Source organism: Plasmodium malariae (genome assembly GCF_900090045.1).
Source record: "Plasmodium malariae genome assembly, chromosome: 4".
NCBI lineage: Eukaryota > Apicomplexa > Aconoidasida > Haemosporida > Plasmodiidae > Plasmodium > Plasmodium malariae.
This window is the reverse complement of record NC_041778.1, coordinates 1-13,766: the sequence shown is the minus strand read 5'-3', so window position 1 is coordinate 13,766 and position 13,766 is coordinate 1. Positions and strand designations below refer to the sequence as shown.

Genomic DNA, 13,766 nt, shown 5'->3' with positions numbered 1-13,766 from the left:
TCAAAAATAATTTCACAATAATAAAAAAACTAGTACTTCGCTTTCTTTAAATATATATTTTTTTGTAAATAAGATATTACATTGTATATTATATTTTTTTAATTATATTCAGAAAAAAAAAATTGTTTATAAATAAAAGAAAACTAAAATATGGGTTATAATTAACACAACACAAAATATTTTCTTTATTTTTTATTTTACGCTTTAAAAATTAATATTTATTAAGAATAAAATTTAGTTGTTCTAAAAAATGATGCTTGTAAAATTAGTATTACAAACAGGATAAATTCCTTAGTATCCTTAATAAACGTTTTAATATATAGAGGAGCGTATTATATATATATATTCTATACATTCTCTATTGCTTATAAAATGAATATTTCCATATAATAAAAAATATTTAATACTGCATTAAATAAAAAGTTAAATTATATATATTGTATATTTATGAATGAATTCAAATTCTTTTATTTTAATGATACAATTTGTTTTTATATAACATTTAGGTAAAAAATATATAATACATTATTATATATCTTTTTATATGTAGTTGTTTAATTGTACATTATAGTTGTATATATTTTATTAATATCTTACTAAAAAGCAAAAAGTATTAATAAAAAAAAATATTATGTTATTATTAATTTATTCATTAGTTTGTATTTTATAATATTATAGATATATAATATGGAACTAAAAATTAATCAAATCTTATTTATTATAATAACTACTTTTACTTTTTTTAAGAGGATTTTCCCTTTTAACCATGATAGGGTATGATAATATTAGTTATGTTATTGTATTATACATAATATCCGTGTTTTTTTTTTATTAATACAGTTTTTTAAAATTAAAATATTTGTTCATTTGAATAATAATCTTTTTTTTTAGTTAACGTTTAACAAAATTGTAGGTGAGAAATTTATGCAGTGTAGAATATTAGACAAAAGAAATTATCGATTACTAGCAAAATGTATAAAGGATAAAGATTCAAATAACATATATTTAAACGAATTTTTTCCAAATAATGATAAAAAAGAAAATAAATATATAACTAATAATAAAAAATGGAATAAAGAAAAAAACACGAAATCCAACAAAAGTTTATTAAATAAAGCTCAGTACTATACAGAAGTCATAGATTACAATAATGGAATATTTGATGGAAAACATTTTCATTTTGAAAAAAAATTAATAAGAAAAAAAGATTATGATGCTTTTCTAGAAAAAAAGAGGAGAATTAGAGATATATCTTTAAAAAAAATAAAATTTAAAAGTTACAGATTTGGAAGTGCCATATTTTTACTTTTTTTATTGTTGGGAATAGGTTTACCCATATTACAAAGATTTGAGCTATTAAAAAAAGCAGGAGAAGCAATTAAAGATTTACCACTTATAAGTAGTGTGTGGTCACCTATAGAAACATGTTTAGGTTCGGCAAAAAATCATTTTTTTTTTATAGCATATAGCACAATTATCTTTATATTAGTTGTTATACTTGTAATAGTAATTCCTAAAATTTTAAGAAATAATGAAAAATATAACAGAATTAAGGCAATGTATGAGTAAAGTGCATAACATGAAACATGTTTTTTTATATGACTTATTTATATGAAACGTTATATGTAATATCTTTAGTTTATATACTTAATAAACATACATATTGTTTCTATAATTTTATTAATGTACATGGATTTATAACGTAATACTTATAATTAATACTCATAAATTATATTCTTTGTCTGTTGGTAAATTTGAATGCATTAATGATTGTCATTTTTTATTATAAATTATTGTTGAATCAAAATATAATAATATCATGTAATATATGTATTTCTGTATATAATTAGATTGTTATAAGAAACATATATATGTGAGTTAAAATTAATATATAATATTAATGAAGAAGTGTTAGAATTTCCGTTTTAAACGAAAAGTACTTCTATTGTATTTTATATTATTGAAGAATAATATAATTATCTGTAGACATACTTAAGAAATTATATGATGAACATTACATTAAAAATGAACATTTTTTTTTTGTATTTAATGTAATGTATATATTATGTTACAATGATTTATATATTTTTTACTCCAATGTAAACATTATATTTGCAATATAAATAATTTTTATTAGAAATATGGCATAACATATAAATTGTTATTAATAATTGTTGTAAGAAGTTTGATTTTGTTTAACGGTGTACTTAGGGAATTAGAAATGTATAATAAAATAATATTCTTATAAAATAATATTTCTTTGGTAATTAGGATTAATATTTTAATTTTGTCCAAGTTACTATTTTATTTTATTTAATAAGATTATGTATTCTATAAGTATATAATTAATTTATAAATAGAAAAAAGTGAACTTCATTATTTTAAGAATATGAAATATATTTTTATTCATATATAAAAAAAGAATATATGTTATAAGAAAAAAAAATTTTAATCTTTAACAAAATTTTTATTTTTTTAAATCCTATATTTTTATTATTTCATTGAAAGCAATTCTTTTGTTACTGAAATTATTTTTTTATAGAAAATAAATTATTGAAAATATGTTGAATTTGTAAGTGATCTGCGTAAATAGTTTATATAGATTAATTATGTTAAAAAAATTGCAAGATGACATTACATAAATTAATTAGGAACAAAATGTTACAATAATATTTTTATAATTTTATTAGTTATGTACATAATGATGTACAAAATGTATATATATATATATAATATATGTAGTAAAATTAAAATCTATGATTAAATAAATATTATAAACTATATAGTATTTTTATATTTATTATAATCTGGAAGCGTATGCTGAAGTCTTTTTTCCGAATTAAATTTATGATTACTATAAAACTATTATTATAAAACATAAAATTAATTATCTCCTTATTTCAAATATATTTTCGTTTATCCTTTTAATACGAACATGCTAATGTTTAAAGTAACATGAAATAATTTCAATGAAAAATATTTTTGTTTTATTATTTTGAATGTGATATTATGAGTAATCTGATCATTTCCATACCTAAATTAGTAACAAAATTACAGATATATGGTAAAATACAAGATACCACATAGTTACGCAGAATAATTAATATTAATTCCTGTTCTGAAATTTATAATTTGGTTATTAGAAATGTATCTGAAGTTTTTACATAAAGCAAAAAAAGAGTCTGATTTTTTAAAATGTAATATGTACAATAATGCATATATAATGACTTACATGGAGTTCAAAATAGTGGAATTCTATTAGAAACCTGAATAAAAAAAGAATTTCTTTTCAACTATTCTAATTATTTAGGTATTATAATGTTACTTGCTATTACTTTTATGGAAATAACTGTTGTATTTTTTTCTTGGTATATAGCAAATAAAAATGCAATATAGAAATGTATATACGATTTGTTATTTTATAATATACATTAGATAAAATTTTATAATTATGTAATAAATTTATATATGTTTGTTATTTTTCATAAGAAGATTTTCTTACTACTTCGGATGTTATATGTATAAAATATATTAGAGGAAAAAAAGACAATTAATTATAGTGCTTTAGAAGAACATATATATGAATTATAAACTAAATATTAAGAGTTTTGCTATATAAATTAGAGATTAGTAGAATAAATATCTCTTAACTACATATATAAATAACATTTTTACAATGTTACATAGAATAAATACCATACAAAAACAACAATACTATAATTTTTACATATTTTAAATTTTTAATTCTGTTTATCGGCAACTAGATAAATGATAATGAAACTTTAAAGATATAAATAATATATATATAATCTTTTAAATTTTTGTATAATGTTTTTATTTTATGAATTTTATTTTTTTATTTGCACAATAATATTACTGGTGTTTTTTTTAAAGCTTCTGATTCTTTTCTTTTCACATTAATACTACTTTAATAAACGCTTCTATATATTAATGTGTAATAAAATCATTATTCATTTCACAACCTTGTGCTATATATTTATACACTAAAATTATGTAGTTTTTATTCTAATGAAAAATTCATATATAAGTGGACCTTTTTCTACTGACACAAACAGTAGTACTGTATTTATGTTAACCCTTTGTTTGAATAATTGCTGTGTTATTTTTTTTAATTTTTATGCGCTTGTATACATTTCTAGTTTTTTTTTTATCATTTATTAAGAAATATCCTCTTATATGTAACTTTTGCACCAATGAGTATTAGATTTTGTATTGCAAATAATATAAACTGTAGTTCTTATATCAAGGATCGCATTGTGGTTGATATCCTATACTATAAGAACCTCCTTTAAGTTTTCTATCTAATACTTAATATATATTTTGTAAGGATTCTCTTTTTTCTTTAAATTCAACTATTTTTTTCATAACTAAGCTATTATATAAGCATGATTTCAATAAAGTAAACTATATGAAACAAAACATGTATATATACCTAAATATATTAATGTTTTGTGCCTGTAAATTTTTGTGAAAATGGGTATACTTATTGTATTAGAATATTCACGTTATTTACTATAATTTTTTAACTTTATATAGAAAAAATAAAGAGAATGATGCTAGTAATACGATAGCTCTGGATAAACGGACAGCAAATATATATTCTATTTGCATAAGTGATAAATATGTGGTAAAACAGTACAAGGAGTTACCATGTGAATTTTATTATCAAATGCTTCTTTACAATTGATTAACTCCTCGCAAAAAGCATTTTAACTACTTTTTTGATGTTTTTCACAATTATTCGTGTAAATGTTATAACATTTCTTAAAATTACCACAAATTCTATCAGTAGAAACATGTTTTTTTACAATTAAGTTTGCTAAAATAATTATAATAACCGTATATTTATTCAAGCTTTGTTAAAGATTCAGTATCAATTTCTTTTATTTTTTGTATGCATATATTATTTAATTTAGACGAAATATCTCTATAGGGGTTAAACAAAATGTAACTATTATTCTTTTTATTTTTTTTTTCTGAATTTATCAGGTAATTCAAGTATTTACGACGTTTGAGATTATCAGAATAATATTTATCCTTAATCTCAATTAAATATATACCAATCTGTTGACATAATGTAATAAAATTAGTATTAGGAATATATAAAGAATTATATTTAGTATTAGAACTATGTTATATAGGACTTATACTATCACTCTTAACATTTTAACTAACCCCCCTTATTCCGTTTTATATTGAAGATGTAATTACACGAATTATTTTAAAAAAATAATAAAATAAAATATACTACTACTAATAATAATATATATTCGTAAAATTATATTTTAATTAATAAAAATATATATTTCATTTATGTAACAACAAATTAATGAAATATTATGATATATATAAATATTATAATAAACAAATAAATCTTACGCTTCCCCCTAAAATGTTTGAGCCATTGTATATAAATATACGTGAATGAAACAGCAAAAGTTAAATTAACGTCATATTGATATTTACCTAAGTGAAAAAATGTTACGCTTTATGTTTATATGTGATGCATTCCTTTTTGTCATATATAGAATTTAAAAACACAATTCATAATAAAATCACCACTTTAATTTTTAGTTAAAATTAATATGAGGTTGTATAGTTTGTACAGTACAATATAAAAGCTTCTAATTGTAAACATGATAATTTAAAAAACACAATTTCTTTATTGTATCTAGAATACAGTTATAGTAATGAATATTCTTCCCTTTTATTTTTATTCGTGCGAAAATTATATAAATGTACTTATATGCTATAGAAAAAAATGAATTAACATTAAAGTATTCTCATATAAATTGCCAATTATATTTGAGTATCTAATTAAAAATTTTTTTTTTACCTTTTAAAATACTATAAATAGATAAATATTATTTATTTTATAGGTATAGAATTTTCCCTTTTACTTTTATTTTAGTGTTAGAATGACACCTTTCAAATTATTTCAGTTAATATTAAAAATATGTTATAATAATATATGGGCCCTTTAGGAATCTCAATTTCATGAATTCTTATGAAATTATATTTTAAATAAATGAAAAATAAATTTAAATTAAATACGATTATAATACATGAAAATAAGTACTATTCCGTTAAATTAAAAATATCTCGCTTAAAACTATTATTTTATGTATGAATGTATTATTCTAGAAATAGACATTGTCATATAATTTAAAACAATCTCTTATTTTTTTTCATCCTATTACACAAGAAGCTAAGGTTGCAGTTTAATCTTTATAACATTTGATATAGTATAATATATATGATTATATTTCAAATATAACAATTATATAAACAAAAATTAGATATTATTACAGCGTAGATTAATTAAAATTATAAATTAATAAAAAAAAAAAAATTTATGCCTAAAGCTTTTAGTAAAATATATTAGTGAATTTTATTTATACATGTGACTATTAAAAAAATATAAATTAATATATTAACTAAAATTTATATTTACAGACAAAATATGACAAGCCCAATTAAAAAAATAAATTTATGGCTTTTGTTCTATTTATCCAATATAGTAAAATAATTGATAAAAGAAATATCATAAAATTTTTCAATTTCCGTTATTTCACTGCTATTTTATTTATCTCTATTATGTGTCTTATATGTTGTACTATATATAAATGTATATTTCAAAGATCTCAGAGAATAATAATAAATTTTTTTTTTTTTTTTTATATATCATATTATTGTAAAATATCTTAAGATCATATATTTAGTAAAATATATAACTTGTATATTATTATATTTTAATTGTACTAATATATTTATGAAATAATTAAATATATTTAAAAAAATATATAAAATTACATAAAAACAAAAATTGTTTTTATTATTAGTACATACGTAGAACGATTTCTCTTTTACTTTTTGAAAAAAATAGAGATTAATATAGAAAAGTTATTATAATAATGGTTTAAATAAACATGTTTTAAATTTATTTTACGTAAGATATCCTCTGTTATTTTATTTTAGTATTTATAACAATAATATATCTTTTTTCAATTCTCATATATGCGTTTCGTTTAATAAAGTAATTCTGTTGTCAAAATTCCGAATAGAGGGCAATGAATTACAGTTGTGCTGTTATGAGATTAACATTAATTAATAACTACATTTTTAGGTTTATGTATGCCAATATTCTATTATTATTTTTAATATTCAATATATTTTTAGTATAATCACTGTAGATTTATAGGACTAAAGTTATATTAACAAATGTATTAAGTACCATATCATATATAAAAAATAAAATATAAAAGGAAACATAAATATTTATTATTCTGGTAATGTATAATTTGTATAAATAAATTATGCATGTAATATTTATATTTTATGATAATGTATAAAAATATCTAATGGAATGAATCTTATATAAATTAAAAGAATATACTTTAAAAGAACTATATATTTACTTCTCGTAAAACAAAAAGAAAAAATATAAATTCTATTGAATATATTCAAAATTGTTGGAACAAAGACAATGCTAATATAATTATCTAAAAATAATTATTTTCCTAATAATATGTTATTAATATGTAATAATATATTTGTTTTATGTATTATAAGGTTATTACATTACAATGACGCATATATCTATTTCATTTAGCATTGTATTAACCTATGGTAATAATTATAATTAATTTAGATTAATATATTTTTAGCAATTTTATTTATTATTATTATGTATGAATTAATGATATTGTAAAATTCATAAATTAAGTTATATTATTATGGGATTTACATAATATAAAACAGTAAATAATATTTTGTAATCTGCCTATTTTTTTCGTATATGATAGTAGTTAAAAATTGTTACGTATATAAAATGAATTTTATATTTTCACAGATAAATCTAGTATTAGTTATTTTTATAAATATTAATATATAAGAGATGATTTAAAAAATAATATAAAAAAAATAACCACTAATCTTATTAGACAAGAAGAAAAAAGAAAAATACAATTAAGTAATTACAAAAAATCAAAAAAAAATTTAAAGATAAAAGTTAAAATTAATAAATTTTTTTTAAAATGTAAAAATATATCATATTTTTTAAATTTATTATAAAATATTTATATTTTCTTTCATATCCTTCTGGTTTTAGAAAAGCTCTGAAATTCATATAGTACTGTTTAATTTATACATTTTTTTAATATTTAACTTTTATATATCTTATTTTATAAAAATATTAATAAATAATAATGTAGATATTAAAGTAAAAAAAATATAAGAATATTTTTTATTTAATTGTTTACATTTTTTTTAAATGCGAATATAAATTACAAGTTAATATAAAAAACTATGTATTCAGAATAATTTCATTATTATCATGTTTTAGGCTTTTTAGTTAGTTCAATGATTTTTTAAATTTATAATTATAAAAGTTATACAATCAAAAAAGATACTTGAATATCATAAATATCTATAAATATGTATAAAATTTTTCATTTAAGTTACACTATTTGTTGTATAAAAAAATTGAATTCTTTATGAAGGGACAGTACATTTAAATATGATTTTTTCTTTGTGAGAAGATGTATATTATTAAAAAAAAATATATTGATATATAACAAATAAAGGGTTACAAACTTACTATAAATTAAAACGTTTATAATGCGATTATCTATTAAATCATAATAACCTAGAAGTATTTCATTATGTATATAACATATGGTTTTTTATAATATATTAAATTATATAAATTATATATATGTTTTCACTATGCTTTCGTGTGTTTTAACGTATATCTGTTTTTTTTATTAAAATTTTTTTTATATTAATTAAATCCTTAAATGATTAATTGATAGGAATATTTTGAAGGATACAAATAAGCATCTTTATAAATATGCAAATAACCATATATATAGAAATAATGAAATAACATAGAATTCTAAAATTATAAGTAATTCTGATATATAAATTAAAAAAATGTATTGCAATATTAATGTTTTTGCTTTTTTTTATTTTCCGACGTATTAATTATTTTCCTAAAAGTTTAATATTCTTGGAATACATTAATATAATTTTAATTTTTATATATATATATATATATATATCTTGTTACTTATATTTAATCAAATATCAATATAAAGTTCATATTGATAATCTTAAAGAAATAAAAAATAGTATATATAATTGAAATATATTTATGCATCTTTATTTCAATCTTCATATTTCATGTTCGCTTCTCTTTCTTTTATTAAGTATTCTTTCAAATTATTCTTTTCATTGCTTCCGTAGTGATTCATAAAATTTATGAAATAAGATTCATATAGGCTACATGCTTACGTAAAATTAATATCCTTATATATTAAGAATATATATTATAAATTTTTAAAATGTATTTTTACATAATTCAGTAGTATGTGTCTGCAGTATTCTACTTTTCCATAGAATTTGCATTTGTATTATCTCCTATTATGTAATTTTCTATCTCTTTCCTAAAGCTATCGTCTGTTGTATAATCAGGATTTTCCATATTTCCTAAAAAATTTCGGTTAAGGTCACTTAAGTTTTGTATAAATTCTTTTTTACTATCTGAATTTTCTTTTTCCTTAAATTCAATTATGTAATTATCCAAATGTGATTCATTATTTTCAATGTACTGATCTTTTTTGCATTCTTCTAATACTGACATAAGAACGAGGATACAAAGTTTTGTCAATAATTTTTTTTTTATATATTTATATAATTCTTGGCAATCTTCTTTGTTCGATAATTCTCCTATATTTATTAATGGCAAAGAATCTTTAATTTTTTCATTATCATAATCATCTGGTATAATCTGGAGTTCATCAGTTAAATAGTTAAATAAGTCCTGTTCAATATATCGCTTAATAATTATACTCTTCTCTGATATCCACTGTCTCCATATATCTTTTTTTCTTTGTAAAAATGGAATATTTTGAATTTCATCAGGATCATTTTTTAATTCTTCTCTTTTTTTTAAGTTAGCTAGTTCTCTTTTCCAATTATTTTTTAAATTATTAAACCAATGTTTCTTTTTCAATTTGTCAGCAAGATTTTGATGTTTTTCTATACATTTATTACATAATATTTTTTGTTTTTCTTTTTGATTAATACTTTTTGTATTTCCCATTATTAGTTCGTCATTAGTCAAATAAGAATATGTTTTGTGTTCCCCTTTTGTTAAGAATTCTAAGCATATTTCTAAAAATTCTCCTTTTATATATTCCCATTCTTGATTTCTGTATTCTTCGAGTATTTGCATATGTACTTCTATGATAATTTTGTATGTATATATTTTTTTGCTTCGATGCGTTTATATTATTATTCTTGTTATGTTCAAGTATTTTTATTTTTTTTGTGATCTCATCATCATCATATAATGGATATTCAATATTATCATGTTTTACATATTCATATTTTGTGCAAGAATGTGAAGGTGTTTGTATTTTTAGAAATTTCATTTGTGTTCTTTTTATATTTTTTTTTATTTTAAATATTCCTTTTAAAGTGTACTAGAATATAAAAAAAGAAATGATAGATTCATATATTAAATTATTACAGTAATCGAATGTTTTTCATATAATTAAACTTTTATATTTATTTTACTTTAATAAACAGAGAAAGTATAATAATAGTTACAAGGCTTGTTAAAATAGTTGGTACGCGTACAATAGTTCGATTTGGTGGTTGACCTATAATTGTATTTTAAATGTATATATAATGTAATTACTTCTAAAACGGAGAATTAATTAGTATAAGTTATACTTGGAATTTTAGACTGCACAGTGACCGCAGGAAAATCTGTAGCAACATTTGACCTTGCAGAAGGAAAAGAAACAATTTGAAAATCCTGGGTTTTTCTGGAGACATCAGGTTTTGTATGTAGTGGTGTAGAATCAGGAGGTTTTTCTGAATCTAAAGAAACAAAACATTTAGGTTCTGATAATTCAGCTTGGGGAGATTGTACACATTTAGCGTGCGTATTTTCTGTTTTTGTTGATGATGCTTCAGATGGAGCTGTTCCTGGGGATAGAGTTGTAGGTTCGTTTTCAATATCTTTTTCGGGAGTATTATGCTCACCATGTTGGGATCTAGGTTGAGCTGCAGTTTCTAGCACATCTGGTACAACTTGTTGGTTTATATCTTGAGTTGTAAATTTACTTTCAATTTTTTTTTCGCCTTCAGATGAACTCTTGTTTTTTGTTTCAGCTAGAACGTGACCAGGTGATACTGGATGAGAGGGCGTGCAGTTAAGCTGTTTTTTAAAAGTTTGAGGATCCAGTATATCGCATGTTTTTTTTGGTCCTATTTTTGTTTGACCTCTTTCGTAACACGTTTCAATGAGGTACTTTTTTGTATTAAAATATTTCTCCTTTTCACTAATCCATATATTATATTCTTCACACTTACTTGTATAACTACTATCAGACTTAGGGTTTCTCTGCAACTGTCTTAATTCATTTAGATGGGTTATTCTTTCTTTACAGAAGTTATCTACTTCATATTTTAATTCTAAAATTTCTAAATGTTTTTCATCCATAATCAGAGGACATCCTCCTAGTTTATCTTGCTTTTCATAATAAGGACTTAACCATACATTTAATGTCTTTTCCCATATTTCTTTTTGTGATATGTAATAATTTGGTGGAGTCTTATTGTCTATTAGATATCTAGCCAAATATAGGCATTTATTCCTTAATTGTTCTTTATCATTCTTAATAATAGTGTCATTAATAATATTCTTAATATGATTTACGACTTTTGTAAAACGTGGCTCCACTTGATATCTAAAAACATTATTGCCATAAATCCTAGAATACTAAATTAAAGAAAATTATAAATAATATTTAGGCAAATATTTTCATGTTTATTGCATTACCACACTTTTTATGGTAAATAAGTAATTTATGCCTAAATTTAAAAATATTAAAAAATAGTGAATATTACCGTGGGTAAACATTTTTCCATTGTGAATATGCATTAGTACTTTAAAGAGCTGTAAATAAAAATACGAGAGCAAAATAAAAATATATATCTTTTTATTTATCTATAAGAAAATTTTAAATTAATATACATCAATAAAGAGTAATTATAAAATTATCATTTATATTAGAATTCATAATTGTACAATAAAATAGTTGAATACATTAATATTTATTTTATATGATTGTTATCATCTTTTACGTTAAAAAAAGCATCTGATATATATTAATAATATTTTAATATTACGTTAGAGTTAAATATATATTCGAACATAAAATTCATATTCCCCATATAAAGTAAAATCCAAATAGCAAATAATAAAGAATTACATGTAAGTAAAATTAATAAGTAATATAAATTTTATGGTGTACAATTATCGTTAAAGTATATGTAGTCTCTTATTTATTGAGTTTTTTAATACAGAACATATATTATTATACGTATTAATGTAAATATTTTTTTTTCATTTTTCCAAAAAAAAAATAATTTATGTACCAAAACATTAATAGTACTGATGGTATTCTTCTTTTTAATTGTGTTGTTTTTCTATATATTGTTTATATTAACCAATATAGTGCTTTAATTATTTGTTTCTACCTTTTTATATTTATTTTGTTCTGCTAGAGATGAAAATCAGTAATATATAAGTTGTACTAAATGGTTCCTATAGTTCAGTAAAGTACAGTCAACAAAACTATACCATAATACTTAATGTTATATATAAATATTGCCTGAAAAGTAATTATTTATAATATATATTTTTCCATTTCATAATATTAAAATAGTATAATATAATATCCATACATATGTTCTGCAGTTTACTACATTTAGCACTTTGGGATAAGAATAATTGAATATGGACAATTTTTTGAACAATAAGATATAAATTTATGAATATTAATTAATGAAAATAAGTTTGAACACTTTTTTTAAATATTAAAAATTATTACATATACTTATACCAAAACAATGGTGGTATATATTTAAAAATAAGCAAAATATATTAAAAACTTATTCAAAAAAACTTTAATAATATAATTACATGAAAATATAAAAATATGTTATGTTAAATAATAAAAAGGTATTGAAGTATAATAATTATATTTATATAATTATTAATATATATGTTATAAAATATATATCAAAAACATTTAATTTATGTTATTGGTTTTTACTGAAATTGACCACTGTATGTAAATAAATTTTTAATATAATTGATTAATATTTATTTAGTATTCAAAATAAAAAAGCATATGTATTATTTTATGATTCTTTTTATTATTTGAGTTTACAAATGGAATTACAGAAATGATTAAAACTACATGGAAAAACGTAGTTTGTTCTGTTATAATATAAATATATCATTTATAATTTTAATACTTTATTTGAAACAAATCCATAATGGATGTAGAATGGTTAGAAAATTAAAAAGAATATATATATACTAATTGGTATTAATTCTTTGTAACTACTTACTTTGTATAATTGTTTTATTTATTATAATTATGTTAAGTCAAACAAAATTAATAAAAAAAATAAAATTTTCATATATATATAATTTTTGATTTATATATATTTTTTGTTTTATGCTTCCTTTTTTTTAAAACCTTAAATTTTATCGCATTACATTTAAAATATTTTAATTAATAACAATATATGAGGAAATAGAATAAAAATTTTATCATTTTTAAGGTATTATATATTCAAATACAAAATTTGAATATATTTCATATATGGTAAACATAATACATAATTAACATGTAATAGTACATGATTATGTGGCAAAA

General features: G+C 19.6%; 1 protein-coding gene and 2 pseudogenes across 1 annotated transcript, besides 2 other annotated features; 1 reads left to right on the top strand and 2 right to left on the bottom strand.

Moving 5' to 3' along the window:
• Positions 1 to 766: 766 nt before the first annotated feature.
• On the top strand, positions 767 to 1,569 carry PmUG01_04010300 (fam-m protein; the record flags this gene model as incomplete). Its single annotated transcript, XM_029003099.1, has 2 exons — positions 767 to 817; positions 892 to 1,569. 2 exons carry the CDS (start codon positions 767 to 769, stop codon positions 1,567 to 1,569), a joined length of 729 nt encoding a protein of 242 aa, XP_028859567.1.
• A 2,760-nt stretch (positions 1,570 to 4,329) lies between these two features.
• PmUG01_04010200 lies at positions 4,330 to 5,154 on the bottom strand (annotated as a pseudogene).
• Positions 4,330 to 5,154: a sequence feature (PIR protein, pseudogene).
• Positions 5,155 to 9,406: 4,252 nt separating this feature from the next.
• On the bottom strand, positions 9,407 to 11,964 carry PmUG01_04010100 (annotated as a pseudogene).
• Positions 9,407 to 11,964: a sequence feature (STP1 protein, pseudogene).
• Positions 11,965 to 13,766: the final 1,802 nt, after the last annotated feature.